General features: G+C 39.7%; 1 protein-coding gene across 3 annotated transcripts in view; it reads right to left on the minus strand.

Moving 5' to 3' along the window:
* nptnb (neuroplastin b) overlaps window positions 1-20,611 on the minus strand; it is a 29,479-nt gene that overhangs the window by 2,721 nt on the left and 6,147 nt on the right. For 2 of the 3 annotated variants that reach the window (XM_040157962.1, XM_040157883.1), the window contains exons 2-6: window positions 13,942-14,289; window positions 9,119-9,293; window positions 7,905-7,999; window positions 4,759-4,898; window positions 3,594-3,867 (exon numbers count right to left, since the gene is read on the minus strand). In XM_040157962.1, the coding sequence (XP_040013896.1) occupies window positions 3,594-3,867; window positions 4,759-4,898; window positions 7,905-7,999; window positions 9,119-9,293; window positions 13,942-14,289 (1,032 nt within the window). The remainder of the gene's footprint in view (window positions 1-3,593; window positions 3,868-4,758; window positions 4,899-7,904; window positions 8,000-9,118; window positions 9,294-13,941; window positions 14,290-20,611) is intronic. The other variant, XM_040158040.1, reaches the window with a different exon arrangement.

Consider the following 20,611-nt stretch of genomic DNA (forward strand, 5'->3'; position numbering starts at 1 on the left):
TGTATTTTTAGCAAGCAGTGTAATAAAGCATTTTTGTTTGTTTTTCTTCTTCTAATTATCAAGTAATTAACTATTTTAACAGGTCACAAACAAATAATGTTACACATTATGTAACATGTAATATTTTTGGTTAACTAATGTAATCTGTATTCAAAAAATAGAATTTATATATGTCAATTATAGATTATAAATAGATATAGATGACAGATGATTATACTGAAGGTGTAACCATCATAGTGTCTCATTGGTTTGGTAATGAAATAAATTTTACATTAAATAATGTTTAGTACCTAATAACTTTAAGAGATGTGTTCTGATTGCTATTTTAAACTGATATTTACAGTTACAGCAAAACTTTTTAATATTATATAGTGGTACCTGATGTTTATACTCATTAAATGGTTAATACGTGGATTGTGGGGTATAAAGAAACACTATTTTGGACCCCATTAAGTGCGTGATACAGTTTTAGCCTCTCACACTAACCTATACTGAGGGATTTCCTCAAGCCAAGCTAAAGTAAATGTGGAGTAAACAGGAAGAAAATAGCAGAGAAAAACAGCATCACATCTGAAAAACAGTAAGAGACACTGAAATATAAGACAGGTTTATCTAATATTCCTTAACTAAAGGCTGAGTAAATCTTTTTTTTTTTTGAACCGAGTAAACAAAAAGCAGGATGTACCCTGAAGCTTTATTTGCTTAGTCTGTATTACAGTTTGGTGTTACAACTGTTGCCCAGCAGGAGTTATTCATATCAGTGGGGAGACTGTTGTGGTTTTGTATTTGTATTGTGTCCATGTTTTATTCCTAAATGAAAAGAAGGCGAAGCCCCATGAGTAGAGGTCAGACAGGACCTTTGGTGAGTGCCGGTGCCTTTGGGCTTTCTAGACATTTTCATCTCGTCATATTCTTATCATGTGATCATGTCCTGCTCCTGAAGCACTGGGCCACTTCTTGTTAAATGTAACGACTGAACTTGCATCTAGGGCACTAGATTTGACAAAACTAAAGCTAATTAAACATTAAAATAAATGCACAGAGTGCTACATTTTTGACAAAATGAGCAAAGGGATGAGTAAATGGACACAGAATTAGAGAAATGAATTTCTGTTTTATATTTATTTCTGTGTTTTTGCTTCCTCTGTTTATTTTTTCATTTCTATGTCCACATTAGATGTGGTTTTGATATGTAGGCATAATGTTCAGTCCCAGGCTGCAGATTCTTACATGTATCCTCAACTGGCCACCAGACTAGGAGCCTTTGAAGGTTTTAGTAGCTCTGAATACTACAACTGTACTGGCCTGAATAGAGTACATTGTTTTTTATTCTGTAGATTAGATTAAAAAATGAGGGGGATCATGTGAGGCAGACATTTAAGTATAAAAAAAAAAGTGTTATGGGTGGTTTAAAGCCTTGATATTGCTCGGCTATATGGGTCTACCTGCCCATCTACAGTGTGTTTGCTCGAGTTATTCAGACCAAAAAAGGGTCCAATAAGCTCAGTTTGTTTGAGGCAGTACCGTGAAATGCTTGGAAATGTTGATCGTGCGTCTTGCATATTCTAAAGGGAGTCAACAAAATGAGAAATGAGTGCATTAAACATTGTTTTACCCCTGTACTTCTTTGTTCATAAGAGTGCCCTGGCCAGTGCCGGCAGCACAGCAACCTATTTCACCCACCGTGCCACGGCCATGTTAAAGTGATCATAAAAAGAACGTAGCACCGTTAGCTTTTGAGCAAAGTCAAAAGGTTCCACTGACTGCGTCTAGTGGCAGGCTGAGGTTACAAACGTAGTCAGGGGTTGGTAACTGTGCATAAATGTCAAACTCACACCTCCTCAATACCACATGGATAAAGAAAAACAAACAAATAAATGTTAATAAACATACTTTAAGTGCTATTATTTATATTTCTTTATTTCTCTATTAATTTACATAGTTTCTTCTAATTATTTTTGCATTTATCTATTGATTTTACTGAATTTTTCATAAATTAGAATCTCACATATTAATATTATTAAATTTTATATCAGTAAAGGAATGTTATTGCAGGCAGAGGCCACAGTTGCACAGATAACTGTGAAACTGAATCAAGCCATTGTGGTTGGTTTGGATTTGAATACGTAAAAGTCATATTTAATATTAGGGAATGTTCATTGGCCGTATGTTTGCTAAAATTTTTGTAACAGTCAAAGTAAATAACCTTATCTACAGCACTTAAGCCTAAGGGTTTGATCTGGTTTGGCCTTGAATTGTTTTTTGCTTTCTATCTCTCATTTCACTTCTTTCATTCACAGCATTAGCTTTGGCTATGACATTACGACTGCTGGCATACTTGTACAGGTCTGCATTTTTATTTTGGATCAGTTGAGAAAGAGACAAAATGCTTATTTAATTTATGTATAATTCAAAATCAAACAATTTATCTAGACATTGTTGTAATTTATACTACATGGTTAAAAAACTGGGCTTATTGGGCTTTCAATATCACTAAGTATGATGGCTCTTCGTAAATATACAAAATCCGACATCCATCAAGACATTTGACCACCACCTGTGGAAACGTGACTCTTTATGGGTTCGACCTAATGGAAATGGGAATGAATGGAGACAAGTTTTCATTTTATTGTAACTAGTCTAAAAATAAACTTAATTTCCTGTGCTAACATCTCAGAAATATCAAAGCAAAGATTGGAATGTTTTTGGATGGACTGTAGGCTCGTAAAAACATAAAAGTTGACAGAAAGAAAAAAAAATCTCTGAAACCATGCAGGATCTCTCACTTACCACCCATTTAGATTATGTTGCCATTTGGAAAGAAGGGGGAAGGGGAAAAGAATAGTAACCAATTAAGTTATATATTGGGACTGACATGTTTTACAGCTACAGGCTGAGAACCCCACATGTTTATGAACACTCTTATTCTGCTACCAACATGAAAACAAATGTGCCGTTACCATTGCCATTAGACCGCACAGAAATAGCCAACTCTTGGAAAGGTTAGCTGTGGGGCCCCTGTTGTTTGCCTAGTGTGCATCTATTAAGGTCACATTTGCAAGGACAATGTCCTCCCTCTCTCCTTTCACCACACGAGTCAAGAGGTGAGGAGGCAAGTCCTTTGATAGTCAGTTGGCCACTGCAGATCTCCTCCGAGAACTGATGCAACCTGATGGTTAAAAATTTTACTTGCATCTGTGAACATGCCTGTAGCTGAACATCTGATACTATCCTCTGTAGATGACATTTGACCTTCCAGCCATTGGCCCATTGGGAAGGCAGTTAGTGGGTCATTTCTGTGCTTGCCGAACTGTCTTACCTGACACTTCAAAGCAAAACCTTTACTGATTTATCATCATTAAAACTTTACCTCTTAGACCAAGTGTCAGGTGGTGGTACATACAGTACGTAGGTAATGTGTTTTTAAATATTGCATTGCTTTTATAGCAAAGATCAGACACCAGACAAAAACATTTGAATGTCTCAGGGTTTCGAATTGCTATGTTGTAATTTGAACATAAGTAATGCAATATCTACTTAGATAGTTTGTTATTCAGTGTGTACTGCTAGTCACAGAGAAGAAGCTGTCTTACCATCAATAATGTCATCTGGCCTCTTGCGTTTCTCGTACACAACGATGATGACTACCAAGATTATAATCTCTGCGAGCACACCCAGGAAAGGCCAAAGCGGTGCGAGATGGCTGCGCACCCGTAGTATAGTGGTCTCAGCAGTGTTTCCGATCACGTTAGTGGCATTGCATTCGTATATTCCAGGATCTGTGGTTATATCCAGGTTTAATATGCTGAGCTCTGTGTAGTTGTCTCTGTTAGTGATGAAGAAGCGTCCAGTGGAGTTGTCAATGTCCTGGAACACAATGTCCATTTCTCAAAGTTATTTAACATTGATAACATGTTTGAAAGGCTTAATCTGGAGTAGATATATAGCATGCCTTCTATTGTGTCTATCTACTGTACCCATGCCAATATACAGTTAGGTACATAAGTATTTGGACGGTGAAACAATTTTCGTAATTTTGCTTCTGTACACCATCACGATGGATCTGAAACGAAGCCATCAAGATTGATTGAAGTGTCAACTTTCATCTTTAATTCAAGGGGTTTAACAAAAATATCACATTGACCGTTTATACATGGTCCCTAATTTTCAGAGGCTCAAAGTAATTGGACAAAGCAACATAATTATAAATATAAGGATTATTTTTAATAGTTGGATGAAAATCCTTTTCAGTCAATTCATGAAACCATCTAATGATTGTAGACTTTGACAATGATATGCTTCCCTCCCCCAGAGTGTTCTTGACCTGGCCAGATGACCGCATGTTGAGAGTTCCCATGAACAGCTACCAAAAGTGAACACTTGGAATCAGCTCCAGACCATTCGTCTGCTTAGTTTGTCATGAAATAACAAGGAAACAGACCAAGCCTGGCCATGAAACTGAAACTGTCAGTGAACTGTCCAATTACTTTTCAGCCTCTGAGACTGAGGGACTATGTATAAAAATGGCTGTTAGACCTAAACAGTTAATGCCATATCTCCTTCAAACCCCTTGGATTAAAGCTGAAAGTCCACACTTCAATCACATCTTGATGGCTTTGTTTCAAGTCATATTGTGGTGGTGCAGGGGCAAAATTTTAAAAATTATCTATCTGTCAGTTTCTCTTCTGTCTCTCATTTTTTATATTTATATACATACAGTATACTGTGTACATATATACATAAATACATGGTACATACATGTGCCGTGTAGGATGTTCCGTCCAGTTTACGCCATGTCCAGGTGGGATGTGGGTAACCAACAGACTTACAGTAGAGCATTGCATTTTCCCCCTCGTTTTTATTTTCACTTCGCTTGTGGCCAGTGATATCAGGTTTTGCTGGAAAGGTAAAAAAAATAAATAAAATCGATAATTAGCTGAGTTGGCAGAAGCAAAACATTCAAAGGGCCGTTTTAACTCCTACCAGATGGCATGACTAAGGAAAGCATGATTGCCTGCTCTGGCTATGGTAATAATTTCTGTTATTCAGATGCCTATGTAAGAGAGAGGAGGGAAACTAAGAGTCTTTATAGCAGGCCTGATTCACTGAAGCAGCCCAGTTTCCTTTGAAATCCTCATAGCTTCAGGCTCTTGCAGGCGAGAAGAAGCTTAGTGGGCTCTTTTCAGATATTTTTATAAATCATATAATTCGCAGGGCATCATTTACTTTGTTAAGTCGTGTCACTGCATCATTCTGTATCTCAGACAGAGGTTGCTGAATTTGTGTTGTATCATGTTTAGGCTAACATCTTTTCTAATTCACTCCACAGTCTACTCATAGGGTTACATTTTACCATTCTTTCTAAAAACTCTAAAACATGATATGGAGGTATTCATCTTGCATCTAAGGTAAATGGGTATCTGCTATTGTACCTCCTAGTATAGTTCCATCATTTTAACATGTCGCACAAATGATTTTGTTTTTAGTTGTAGTTGTTGAATGCTTGCAAAATAACCTTGTTATGACTGGTAAAAATAAAGATGTATTCTGTTGTTTGTTTGTCTGTTTTTTGTCTGGGATAGATAAAAGGATTTCAGTACAATTCATAACGAGGTAATGGAAGAGGGAGATCAGTATGATACAAGAGCCTCCAGATGTTCCCATTCAAAATAATTCCACAGTGAATTCCACAAAAGAGATTCTAAGCCAAAGGAAAATGGTATAAAGTGGCTCTGATGAATGAACGGACTGATAATAAAAATGCAACACAAAGGTTATGAATTTTAAAAAAATCCAGGCATATGTCATCAAGCACTGCAACAGATGCCAAGTCAAACTGATCCATCAGTAGAACAGAGTCTTTCCCAAAGGTGAGACAGAGATTCTCCATTTAACTATGCACAGCATCAGGAAGATAACAGTTCCTGCTTTTCCACTAATGCTCAAAATTACAACAATTCCTTCCATGTAATTAAGCGGGATAAGGGAAAGGCCTAGGGGGGGGGAGCGTTTTTCAGTTGCGCGTGGGTAGAGAGCAGGAGGGGTCTGAGCTCTTTGGTGACATCACCCCACTCTAATTATGGTGCACACGTGCTCCCTGAGCAGGGGAGTGGCCAAGCTCATTTGTGCCTTATCCCGACTGTATTATGTCAGCCACTGAAAGCACAGGCACAGCCCTCAGAGCGGCGCTAACACAGGCCGAAACCTCTATTTCACACTCCTGACTGCGATTTCTGCGATTATTACTCTGTGTGAGCCGCACGGTGCTAAAGTGACGTATGACTGTGAGAGGGACGTGTGAAGAGGAGCAAGGTCAAGGCTGTCAGAAAGAATAGAAAAAAGCAGAGTAAGATGACATCAGATGTTAAAGAGCCATTAAATCGAAGCCTTCATTAATTGCTTTCCACATTTTATGTTTAAGTAGCTACATCTTTTGATTTTGAGAATTTGTTTAAAATTCTATAATCTTGGAGAGTCAAATTTATTTCTTTATGAAATTATGAAATTATTAGTATCCATGTTAAAACATTTTCATGGAGAAACGGGCTTAACGTTTAGCAAGATTTGAGAAAAATATGAGGTACCAAATATGTATGTCGTAAGCTTAGTATCACAGACAATGAACTCCACTCCTGCCACCGAGATGGCTGGGACAGGATTCAGAGCCTTAATCCTACAACATCACAGAACCCTCCATCTGTTGCCTCCGAGCTGAGTCCTGCAAGGATGAGTGTGCCAAGGACACTGTAGGCGAGGGATCTCAGTGAACTGCTGCCAGAAGCACAGTGCAAAGCTGGCTAGCATAACAGTGGGCTTGCTACCTGGGTCACAAAAGATCTCAACACCTCTAGAAAATCACAAGAGCATTTAAGAACTAACGAAATGATGCTTTATTTACATCCAGCAGTGGTTCCTACTCTTAACGTCAAAACATTGTCATTTAAATGTATAAATGTAGGCCTGTTTAGAGGATAAAATCATGCATCATTAGGTAAAACACTGACTTTTTCTCCAAGGGACAGATAACGAGCCTCAACAATCACAGGCCCTGCAGTCTAGTGATGGCTAGCACACTTCAGTTTGAATGGCAATGAGTCCCGTCATCTCACAATCCAGTGAAAGCAGAACACACACGGTCATCACCCATGTTACGCAATCAGGCAGCGCTTTAAGACAGCCACGCAGTGAGAGGCAGGGCATGCTCAGTATGCACCATAGCCATGCCACAGCAAATTGGCTTAAGCACTACAGACAGCCAAGCTTCTCTTGATCAGGGTTTCACTTGCCCTTTCTCAGAGAAGATTCCTTATTCAAGTTGATGGCTTCACTGTCAGCTTGAACGAAACCAACACAGCAGTTCTTTCGTTAGCTTTTCTAGCCATTACATAGACTGTAGTTAACTTTCTCTAGTTTAACCATTATTAGCTCAACGAGATTAAAAAAAAAAAAAAGGTAATTTACAGACATTAAACCATCAGTTTAATTCAGTTTTTAAAAGAGTTTAACTGCTCTGAAAGATGCCTCCTTGTGGGCCTAGTGTTTGCATGTTTTGCTGAGCATGTGCAGTGCCTGTCCATTTTGCTAGTTTGTCCTGTCAGTGAAAGCCAAGAGTGGCAACAGCCTCAGGACTGCTCCCTGTCATCACCACTGCACTGGACGCATTCAAACATCTTTGTCGACAACATCTCTCTTGGCACAGCTTTAGGTGGTTCACTTTTATCTCCCCATCTCTCAGCAGAAAACCACAGACAACATTACCATGTCGCCGTGTGGCGAGCTAGAATGAAGGACAGGGCTTTCGCAGAACTTGAGTAAAAATATGGAGGAAATCATTTTTTGAAGTGGTATTTGTGTCATTCATGTTACAAAGGTTCAGCTGTTGCTATATCACAGAGGAATCTTACCTTTTACTTCAATTGTAGCATTTGCGTTTGGTGCCATGTCAAACGTGTAAACACACATGTATTCCCCAGAATCATCTGCCCGTGGTTTAGTGATTCTGCAATAAAATACAGCACACCAACTTATTCCATCGTTTTAATTTACCAGTCGCCCTTACATTGACAAGTGATCAGGTAAAAAAAGTCAGCTAATTTCAGTTTAACTCCAGTAATTTGTTCGGACTACAGTAGCGAAAGCTTCACGGGGCTGCAAGGCCATGGGAGACAAAATGTTGGCGTTTTACTGTTATATTACACAACAGCGGCACAGGGTTCTGCAGGGAAGGGCACCACAGGCATTTTAGCTGTAATCTTCAGAGTATCACTGATGTAATGTGACAAGGAAGTGACCAATTGGTCTTATCTTGTGTCCAGGGAGAGTCTCTGGTAAGTCTACGGGGGTGACAGTTGCTTTGTGCTCCAATGGTTATACTGTGTGACAGCAGGAACTAACAACTAGGTGGTACTCTAGGCTGTAATAGAGTTTTTCTAGTTAGATGCATAGGTACAGTTCAATATCTGGTTTACGGCAATGATTGCCGTAATCATTGCTACACACAAGATCAAGGTGCAACTCTTTAGCAAAGCATTTTCACTTAAAGTGTATTAAAATGTGTGCTTATTAATTGCCTCAGTGACTGCTTGAAACTGATCTTACAAACAGTCTAGCTTTGATGAGTTGTTGTTTCTCCCATGTCTATGGAAAATGCACAAAACATTCCCACTGCCTGCTTATTTTAGAAAAGAAAATGTCTTCAACTCTGAGGTCTGACCCATTTTCAAGCAGGTACCAACAGTTAGTTATCCAAGCAGAAAAAACCAACCTGAGTTACTCTTTCTGAAAATGTGAGCAACACCTCCATTTCAAACTTAAAGCAAAACAGTGTAGTGTCTTTGTCTTAGCAAGGGCCTGTTCTCCAACAGTTTATGACAAGCACTCCTCCTGACTTACACTGTTTGAGACCAAAACACTACTATGCAAGATTACCTCAGCAATGTTTTGTTTGTTTGTTTGTTTGTTTGTTTGTTTGTTTTGCCAACATAGCTACTTTCCTTTTACATAAAAAACAGTCAAATTGTAGATGAATTATCATTCACTTTCCATTGCTGGGAGCAGTTATTATCCTGATTATCCTCTCTCTCAAAATAAACTACACGGAGGTGAAGCTGTTTGTCACCTGTATGCTGTGTTCCTCTGCTCTGTCCGTGTACTGGGGATCTCCTGTCCATTCTTCATCCAGAAGCTTTCCTTGTGGGGAGTGTGGGCAGTGGTGAGGTTACACTGCAGCGTAACTGGTTTGCTAGAGGTGTCCGCTGACAGGATGGTCTGATCAGAGGCACTGATCTTTGGTTCTGGAAGACAGAGACAGTCAAACCTTATCACAGAACTGGGGCTCAATGCTGTTTTAATGCTTCCTCCCATGCTGTAGTAGCTATAGGCTGTATGCTGTTTATATAAGATCTTTGTAGGAGGGTGTCCATGAAGTGCAGACAAAAGTGCACACAACAAATAAACAACAGACACATTAAGTATATGAAACTTCTTTGATGCCTTGTGTTAACCTTTTATCTTTAGAGTGAAAAAAAAATTATTAAGTGTTATTTTCAGTTGAAGCAGAGCATCTGAATGCTTAATTTGGCTGATGAACTACAGTAATACACATTAAGGATACATCAACATTAAGATTATAAGAGGAGCTGCTGGCAAAACGCCTGATATTTAGACAAACACAAAAGATTAATCAAATAATCATTTGATTGATTATATTTATCTCACACTTTTCTCTTGGTCAGATCACTGCATTTATAAATGATTTCCTGAATCCTCTTAATGTACTGTACAGTCACACGGACTCCAGGAGGATATGTGACAGAGAGACGATACACTGTGGCTGATAACTGAAGTAATGTTTATATTTCATCGTAATAAGGGAAAGTGGATGGGCTCTTAAATATGCCTTACCCTAAGCTTGCATGTAAATGTCATCTGAATAGGCTAAAGATTGATAAAACACTGAACTGGCCTTTGGCATTTTACATTACTGCTGAATGACTACTTAAATAACTTCAGCCTATAAATTGCTAAGCACACTGGTTGCGAAACAATACCAGAGTCCATTTCTCAAGGACGTTCAGGAGCGCAGGAGGTATCATCTGAGTTCGAGGCGCCCTTTGCTCTGCCTTGAGTTGTGAGCAGAGAGCCTCCTCCACCCTCCTCCTCCTCCTCCACCTCCTCCTCCAGGGCGGGCCAACCATGGCAACGATGGAGCCCCCGAGGGGAGGAGCACGGAGGAGGAGCATCATAATCCTACTACTGGCTTCTGCTGCAAGGCCACTAGCAAGGCAAAAGGGTGGAGAGGGGAAAGAAGGGCAACTGAGACTGTCAAGTGACATCTATTAGCATTCACGGCACCTTCTTCCTGCTATTCTGTATACTCAGTAGTTAAGAGGATATCTCTCCCCTCCCCCCTTGCATCTCTCTCTCCCCCCACCAAGCAGAACCGCATGTACTATTAATAGTATCTTAGAGGCATGCATACACACACAACACGGGGTACATAAATTAACATTTAGCAAACACGGCACAGTGGTCCACAGGCAATTTAACCAGAAGGTTGTTTGTAGGACACCTTGTCATAACTTAAAATGTGGAAACTGCTGGATAATGTATCACCATATCAGAATGGAGCAAAATATAAAAGGCTGTTCTAGCACTCTAATACAATACTGCATTTAGTTTAATACTATATCCAATTAACTGACAAATATGACATGATGAGGGGTGTTACTTGTTTAAATTCTTGCATTATCAGTCAAAATACGTTTCCTTCTTTACATGATCTGGTAGTTTACTAAAGTACCAGTTTTGTTTTGATGTCGAGTAAACCTCAACTCTGTTACATTTAGCCAAGATGTATGAAATCAATGAAACTAAATAGCTGAGACATAGTAACCGACTTGGCAAGGTCTATATTTAGGGGAGCATTATGTCATTGTAAAAGGCAGGGCGGGCGTCAAATCATGAATTTGTAGCACATTACAATACTGTGCACACCAGAGAGCGGTGCCAGTAATTGTGCTGGCACAGAGAGAATAGTGGGCCTCCTGAGCACGTGGTTGAGCTAAATGGATTGAACCACTCATTCTTAATAAGGATATGCAATTTTCGACACATCCCTTTGTCTGATTCAGAACAGCACACATTTGTGTGACTTTGCAATACATTAACAGTAGAACTTAACATACCATTATGACTGTTTTCAAAAGCAAAGTCTCACAAGCATGCTTACTTTAAAATAGCTACTTTGCTTTTAAGTGTACAGTATATCTGTACTCAAAATCCACTGAGATTTATGTAATTAATTAAAGCAATACTACATACAAAATCTACTTGTATGTAATTGAGTATGAAACACTCACCCCTTGAAAAGTGGCTGATTAAGATCTGAGGGTTGCTTTTTCACGAAGAAACCAGCTGTGTTCAGCTTGAATTCATGTGGGTCATGATGAATTCCAAAGGTAAAAAGTTTTTCAAAAAAATGGAGAAACTTCCACAGAAACCCCTCAAACCACTCCTGCACCATAACCCACTTTTATAATTTGCTTCTCTGTCCATTTGCATGTTGAGTTACATTCCAAACAGCCATTTCACCGATATAGAGCTGAACAGACTACATCCATGTGAACGTCTAGAGATTCAAGAAGGGTGTGGAAAGGGAGGTATGACACAGAAGCAGTTTAACCATATTTTGGCTTAACAATCAACTGTGATGGAGGAGTGTTTAGAGAAGTCTCTACAGACATTTTGATGTTTCTTCCGGCATGAAAACTTGTCACCATTGCAATTAATTGTAACTGCCATAAATTAAGGCTGACGACAGATGCTGTTCTTTGTCAAAGCAATAGTGCGAGGTTTAGGGAAATACACTTATTCGTTTTCTGGCATGGAGTTAGATTAGAAGATCAATACCACTCTTAAGTCTGTGCACTAAATATGAAGTTACAGCCAGTAGCGTAGCATCTTAGCTTAGCATAAGGACTGGAAACAGGGGAAAACAACTAGGCTGGCTTTAGGAGATCACTGCCCCCAGAACAACCCCCTGTAAAACCACAACTTGCCGTTTTTATACTTTGTTTTTTGTACGGATTTAACAAACAAGACATAACACTTTAAATATTGAGCTTTAAATGTGCTGTTTATTTAAATTGGTCAAAGCTAGGCTAGCAGTTTCCCCGTTTTCCACAATTTATGCTAAGCTAAGCTTCAGCTAAGTTTCATACTCAAAAGATAGATTTGGCTATAGTATCATTTTAAGTGCACGTAGAAAGCACATGTTCAAGAGATGTATCCCCGGTAGATTTTTTCCATGCATGCATGTTGTTGTTTTTTGGGGGTTTTTTGTTTTTGTATTTTTTTTTGGGGGGGGGTCAACATTTAAAATTGCATTTACTTAAAAATCCAAATGCCAAATAGAATAACAATTAAAAAGCTTTGTAATGGGAATGAAATACTGCATATATGCTGATTTACAGCGATTCACATTCACAAACTAAATTAAGCAAAACCAGACAATCAGACTAAGGCCTGTTTCCCCAGCTACAAACTATACACTCATGTCAATTGGCTATTATGTATAGCCTGTTATATACATGTAATAAATTGGATATTACATGTATATGAAAAGAACATTTACTCCTCAGTAATGACAGAATATAAGTAGTTATGATCTAAATTGCAGGTTTGATGGAAAGTAGGGAGCAACTAAATGAGACAAGTGAACAGCTGCTGTCCATTGCACTTCATATAAGAGTTGAAATTGCATCAACCATCCACCTGATCAAATAGTGCTCACCAGAAGCCTAAATTTGTCAGTCCAATCAGAGGAGCCTGCAATGATCAGACTCCTCTAAGCTTCTCAGAGAGCTTCTCTATGACTAACAACATTCCACATCTTCCTGGGCTCCAGTGGGCAGAGCACTGAAGCATGCACTGATTAGGTCCAGTTGAAATTCAGTTTGTTTGAATGTTTGTGTGCAAAGAGCAGAGGGTTAAAGGATATAATGTCATTACTGATTCATAGTCACACGCTTAATGGCTGAGAAGGCACAAGGTTACACATTGCACAGGCAAGACCAGAGAGTGTTTTTTATAGAGGTGAAATCTCTGTCTCGTCTGAACAAGAAATGAGACACTCAAGGCCGTCGCGTGGTATTATCCTTTATTGGATTACCACACGCAAATTTGAAAGCAGGAAATGTTTGCTTTTATAAGGAAAGATTTGACAGCAGGAATCACTCTTTTACGCCTTAATGGATCCCTCCTTGTGTCTTCTTACAGTCCCATTTACACTGGGCCGAGAGTGAGAAAGTCATATCAAAAGAACCATTACTTCAAAGCACTACTACTAGGTTTCCGCTACATTTAGCAGGCAGAGCTTTGAAGTAAATCAAACAATCCATGCAACGCAAAAGACACAACAGGATGTTGAGGGAATTAATATCACAAATAAACCCAGGTATAAGAAATGGATGAAATTAGAATACAGAGAAAAAGATAATGATCAGAATATCGTAAAAGGACACATGAGACAGTGTGGGAGGAAAGAGGGAAATGTAGATAGAGACTGGGTAAAGTTCCTGGGTTTGTGGTCATTTACAACAAGATGCTCAAGGGATTTGGGGAGAGACAGGGAGTTTACTGAGTTTAGTAGAAGAGAACATAAATATTTTCCAAACCAAATTAAGAAACTAAATTTAATATTAAAGAAAACAAAACACAAAAGGCATCCACTGGCATATGGGATTTAGACAATTATTTTCTATAACTAAAAAAGCAACTTAAAAATGAATATGAACGAATAACGTGATTGGTGTTTGTTTTTATATTTGCCTGCCCAGTGACCGCCTCGGTGAGGGTGGGCTCTTGAGAGGTTGGAGTAGCTGGGACTGGGGATTGTTAGTTCGTTCACCATCTAGGTACTACGGGACATAGACCACTCACTCTGTAGCACCGAAATGGTGGCCTGGGCGCGGATCCAGGTGATGGCAGGGTTTTGTCGGAGGTCATTGCGCCTGGGGTCGTTGCTGGCCCGGCACTCATAGGTCCCAGAGTCCTCCAGTACGAGGCGCGTGATACCAAGCACACTGACCCCATTTGTGCCGTAGGCCGTGTTGATAGATACCCGACGCTTGCGGGCTCCGTCCCACAGCTGCTTGAAGGAGTCGGCTCGGTTGATCTCAGCATACCACCACTGGATCTCTGGAGTGGGGTTACCAACCACGTCGCAGTACAGCTCAAAGGTGTCCCCCGTAAGCTTAGTCTCAGACATGGGCGACTTCACAAACCCAGCTGGAGAGGAAAAGTGTATCAGGATGGCAGGGAAGGAAAGGGTAGAAGCGGGTAAGAGCAATAGAAAGATGTGGAAAGGCCAAGGGATGGAGAAGGAAAATAAATAGGATCAGAGTACATATAAGCAAAACAGAGGATGATTAAAGGCAAATTAAAAAGAAGCAAGCCTCAAATCATTGATACTTGGAAAAAGAAAAGGTTATTGATTGCCTCAATCCTGTCCGTTCAATGTCAAGGTTCCCTGGCCCACTAAGGCCATACAACTGTCAGACAAAGTCAGTCAACCAGTCCCAAGTCCATACCAGCAAATCATGCTGCTATCTTGTGTATTTTCTTTTTCTTTTCTCTCTCTCTTTCCTTCTCACATGTAATCTTATAAATGCAACAGGATTTTTGAAGTGTACCTTTCATGTGCTTATGCTTGAACAGCTACAGAACAGTGCTTTTAAATCATAAAATTTAACAAAACACTTGCAGCATATAGATGGTGAACCAGTTCCTTAAAGGTTTGTTAATCAGAGAGCCTTGTCAAGTAGAACAATCACCCATCCATTTTACTGTGTTGCAACGATCGGTGACAACACTCCTACCTGACTCAAGTGAAATGAAAACTTCTTACAAAGTGTGCCGCACACTTGTCAGCGCTGAAAAAGAAACACTGCATAGAAAATCACGCCGCTTAGAAATCTTCCCCTTGAGCTTAAGTCTCACAAGACACCACTGTATGAGAGGAATGAATGTCCCTTAAGAATTATTAACACTTGCTGAAATGAAAAGGTACAATAATATGCATCCTGGGTATAGTGAGCGTTGTCAGTCATAAAACTATCAGGTTATATCCTCCACCAGAGATGTTGGTAAATTTGTTAGTTGGAAGAATATCTCATCAATAAAATCTTGAAATTTGGGCAAAGGGCAATGGAACAAGTAATTTTTTTTGGTTCGGAAAAATACATAATGTGTCCATTTATAAAGCAGCAAAAGCATTTTTTTTTTATTTTGCAAACATTATATCTCACCACACCTACACATTTGACTCAGGATTCACCAAATCTGATAAATACTATACTGTATATAAGCTTGTATTATTTTTCTATTAATCTTTTACAACGTTCTACACGAGTTTCCTGTAATCCAATCCATTTTCTACACCCACTTATCCTGTTAAGGATCATGGGGTGCCGGAGTCTTTCCCAGCACACACCGGTTAGGAAGTAGGGTACATCCTTCGACATGTCGCCAGTCTGTCACAGGGCTAACAGCTACAGACAGACAAACACATTCACACTCACACACTTCACACCTACGGGCAATTCAGTGTTACCATTTCACAAAATCTGCGTGTCACTGGGCTGTGGGAGGAAACTGGAGATCCTGAAGGAAACCCATGCAGACACAGATTCTAACACAGGGCCTTCTGGCATCACTGTTTTCCTATCATCGGCTGCCAAATTCTTGTAGATGTTATTGTAGCACGTGAAATAAGCCTAATTTTTTTAAAACGTACTGAATGAAAATGCTCAGATCAGTTTTAAACGTCTGTTTTCCAATTTGTCATTACATTCATATTTTACCTGCACAAAAATTAGTATGTTTAGATATTGATGACAATATAAAGGTTGATTTTTTTTTTTCAAAAAAAAAAAATCAGCTTGAAATGCCTATTAAAAACAATTCACAGAAATCATCACAAACAGATACAACTGTATGTATGTATAAACCTAATCTCTTTTCATCCATATCAGCTTTTGCTAGTAAAACCAGAAATTAGGTCAACCAGCTTTCATTTTGGATAAGCTGGACTTTAAGAGCAGGTTTTCAAAATTCACATATGGTCAGAGTAGAATAGGATAGTTCACCCAGCTTCTCCATAAACACTGAACGAACACACATTTTGGAATCACACAGCTGATTTGGGCTTTTAAAGCAAAATTAACTTCATATAAGTAACACGTGGAACTTAAATATGCACCCATATCCCCAATACATCACGCCACTGGCATTTAATGTTAGGGAGTCGGACAAAAAGCCCCCATTTTTATTAACACTGGTAGACTGCCTTACCGCCATGCGGAGCAGGAAACACATTTAAAATCTGAAATAGAGTGGAATTCATAATGAAATAGGATCCATAAGCATTATTACCACAACTGTGAGTGTACCATGCTGTGTCCGTGCCTGATTCATGACCCCATTCCACATCAGCAGTTAGCCCAGCAATACACTGCCAGCCTTAATGAACCTCATCTAATGACAAATCACCTGGACCACAGACACTGTTCCCTGCCGCCGCTGCAGCCTGTCAGCTGTTAACCACATGTGCCTAAATAAATCAGAAAAAATACACTGCCTTAACTCTGCCCTGAACTGTTGTGGAGGAAATGGGAACAACGAGGTCTCTTGAGTGGCAGACTGTGTGTTGTGTCTAAATACAACCGCTTAAAGGCCCTCCCAGATCTGTCTGCCCAGCTCAAAGTAGTGTATCACGAGCACACAAACAGATAAGCCTGTAGAAGCCTGAAGAAAGAGTGTAAACCACTGCAGTATTCAGCTCACCCCCACAATGAAACCAGGTGCAATACATTTCAATAATTTTATATAGAGTTTAATTGCCAGGTGAAAATCAGTACCGATCGCAAAGTTGCCATGGTTTGTTTAATCATTTTCCATAACGCTATAATGCACAATATTGGCAACGCTTGAGCAACATGATTCTCTTTGCACTGGACTCAAACAGGCTGTCAAAGCACGGCCAAAATATTTCACACACTTAACAATGCATGGATTGTAAGTATTGCCATGGTAACGAGTCTGTTGCCCAACACCAGTTCATGAGTCAGAGTCGTATGGAAATAAATTAGGCAATAGAAAGGAGATATTATGAAGAGAACTTCTCCTGATAGGAGATGTGTCTGAGGATATTAGGTGCTTACAACTTGTGTCTCTATGTGTAATGCCTAGAGATATGCAGAGTAATTAGCATTTGTTTATTTTCTCTGGAAACATCTGGGCCCATCAAGCTCCCCACATAATCCCAGAGGGTGACTCCAAGCATATCCGCCTACACTTTTAAAGCAATATTTCAGTTTGACAGAACATTTACTACGGCATTTTCTACTATTATTATGGATATGGCAGTAAATTGGCTTAGCACATGGCACCGATAGCCACTGTCAGCCATGCATAAGAGCTCATAAACATAGTATAGTATCTGCTTAAAAAAGTTATGAATGTCCTCCAAGGTGGTGGCAAATTAAATCAGAAAGAGGAACAGATCACTTCATTGAAATTCAGGCTCAGGGAGGATCCGAGGATAAATACACACAGAACAAACTAAGGACAACACTCAGCCGATGAGCAGACCAGTTTTCGTGTTGTTCAAACAAGCAGCTTACACTGGCAGTGAAAACAAAACACAAAGCGGCCAGTCCGTACTCATTCATTTCAAATGCGTGCTGGGAGACACGAAGCGACGAAGAATGGAGCCGTGGAAGGCAGACAGATCTCAGACACTTGGTGATACAGCAGAAGAAAGATGAGCAGAGTTCATCTTTATGCAATTGAGCAGGGAGGCTGTCAACTGAGGGGCAGATGTGTGGACTCTAGTTCCAGTCAGTTTGTTCTTAACGAATGCAAAAAAAAACTGAGGATGACACCTTCACTATAGTATGGTGTGTTTGTACAGTTCACACATTTTGCTTTCTATCTTCTGTGCTAGGACATCAGAAAAAAGGAAAAAGCACGGAGCAACATTACAGAAAAAATACGGATTTACGGTCAATCTAATGCTGTTAAATTTCATCCTGAGCAGATTTGCAAAAAACATGGCAAAAAACTTGTTTATAAAAACATATGTATAAAATGAAATTACTGTATTCTGAATTTTAAAACTATTTTACATTAGTACAACTAATGGTTTGTGTAATTCCTCAAAATTCACAGAATGGACAGCAGTGGCTGCAAACAGGGCTGGCTGCCAACGCAGCGTGAACCTGCAGCACATGACAAAGTCACTGTCGGCATTAGCAGAGAGTTAATAAGCAAATGTGTGCGCAAATAAAACCAGGACATTAAAAAGCTCTCTAGCACATAGCTTGACATAGGACATAATGAAACATAACACAACACAGTAAGTCTAACAATAAGTAGACAGCTCTGTTGTTAACACATGTAGAGCAGGGGGAAATCCTAAATGCCAGTGATGGCAGTCCTCATGAACTACTAAAGACATGTTGACTAAAAGCTTCACTTAAGCTTTAATAAGTGAAACCGCATCACCTTAGAGCTCTGTGGAGCCTTGGATCTTTTAGCATCAAACACTTGCTGCCTGTAGGCTTTAAAAGGTAGATCTGAAACATGACCCGCTTGTTCCTCCGCGGCAACACACTGTATGGCCAGCGGCGTGCTGCCATGTGCTTAGCTGCTAAAGGTGGCTAATTCCTAATGCTCGCAGAGCTAACATGCTGATGTTCTGTTTCAACTAATCCGTCCCGGTGGCCGATTGTGGTTGTGTACTGTAATGTTTCAAGCATTATTTGTGAGACCAACCGGATGTTTGTAGCCGTGGTGGGGGCTTCTCGCTGCTCGGTGTCACAGTACATTGGAGGGGGTAATATCATTAAATGTCGTATTCTTAAAAGAAAATAATAGGATCGTTGAAACAAATGGGAGCTTCGCTGCAAGAAGAGACAATGGTGATTTTTTTTGTCATTTCTCTCAACACCACATAATTAAGTCCTTCACACTGCCACGTCTGACTTACATGCTTTAGATCACTTAACTCCCATATGACGTGTGCTCAATAGTATCACCAAATAACCTCTAGTTTTGCGTGAAAAGCTCTGTCTAAGGCTTCATGGAAGTCACCGTCATTACAGCCCACATACTCCACTGATGTAGGTAGAGAAGAGAGCTCCCCGGAGGAGCGTAAACTCGCCACACACCACCACCATGCAGCCTGAGAGTGAGTCAGCTGCCTGCCTACAACCTGGATCCCTGTCCGCAGTCGCACAACACAGACATAGAAAGCACAGGAAGGAAACCCCCAAGGGCCACTGAACTGGTTATGTGCTAGGCAGTGTGTGTGTGTGTGTGTGTTTGAGGTTGTGGTTGTGGTTGTGCTTGTGCGTGCATCTTTGTCGTACCTGCATGTTACTTCGATAGATATGTCTGCCTTTTCAGGTCATTAGTAAGACACAGTAGATTACAGTTGCGACTGTCGTTGAGATTTTAGTATCTTTCACTCACTGTTGTGTGAATTTTTTGCAATATTGCCTACAGTGTTGTAAGTCACGTGGTAAAAAAGTGACACTGAGTAAAGCTTTTTTTTTTTTTTTTTTTAATTGACTCAAAAAAAAAAATCAAGTTATTATAAACTATTATAAACTCAGTGACAGATTATGGGGACATTTAAACGCCAACCGCTACTCATTCATAGGTGTTTTTAGTTGTCCGAGCCGATTTAGACCACATTTTATGTTGAGGTTGGGCAGAGCTATCTTGGGATTGTGTCAGGGTGACCAAATACCTAGATAGAATCAAAAAGGTGTAGCTCGGCCCACCCTGACAGGTGCCACAACACAAATAAGGTCAGCCTGGGAGTTGTTAGTCAAGCGTAGTCCGCACGCACGTTCTGTCCTAAGAAAAGGTCAGATTAGGCATAAGTGACAACACCTGTGTGAGTGTGCTATTGGTGTCTCAATCAGCCACAGTATCTTTATAATTGTATCGTTACGAGGTCTGGTAAGGTTTTAGATGAATGTCTTTCCTACCAAACATCCAGCGATTTCTATTCATTGTCAACATGTTTGACAAAGGGCATAACCAAAACCGTACAGTTTAACCCATGAAGAAAAAGGCTGTTTTTACAGTCCTTCTTGCTTATACAAAACTGATTTAGCAATGCATTTGCTGTTGGGAAAAAAAAAAAAAAAAAACCCACACACATAGCATTCTCAGGCTTTGTTGCTGGAAAATCAAACCCAGATGCCAAACGACAGTTTTGGATTGTACAATTGGTAGATACTTGTATTAAAATGGTTGCTGTTAGGCAGCTGAAACATACACTGCTCGCAACTGAATTACCGAAACCACTTCCACACAGTAAAAATTCAATAAGTTCTTCAAATGTGTACTAAGTTGAATTACAGGCATCAACCCAGTTTCAACTCTCTGAATAAGCCTTAGAAGATCATTTTCTGTCCCTACAATACTGACGTGTCTTACAGGTTAAAAAAAAAAGGGATGAAATACAATGTTGACAACTCCAGTTAGATTTAAAGCTGATTTCTTCTGATAATAACAGCTTATTAATAACGGCTTA

Source organism: Xiphias gladius, chromosome 1, assembly GCF_016859285.1.
Source record: "Xiphias gladius isolate SHS-SW01 ecotype Sanya breed wild chromosome 1, ASM1685928v1, whole genome shotgun sequence".
Classification (NCBI taxonomy): domain Eukaryota; kingdom Metazoa; phylum Chordata; class Actinopteri; order Istiophoriformes; family Xiphiidae; genus Xiphias; species Xiphias gladius.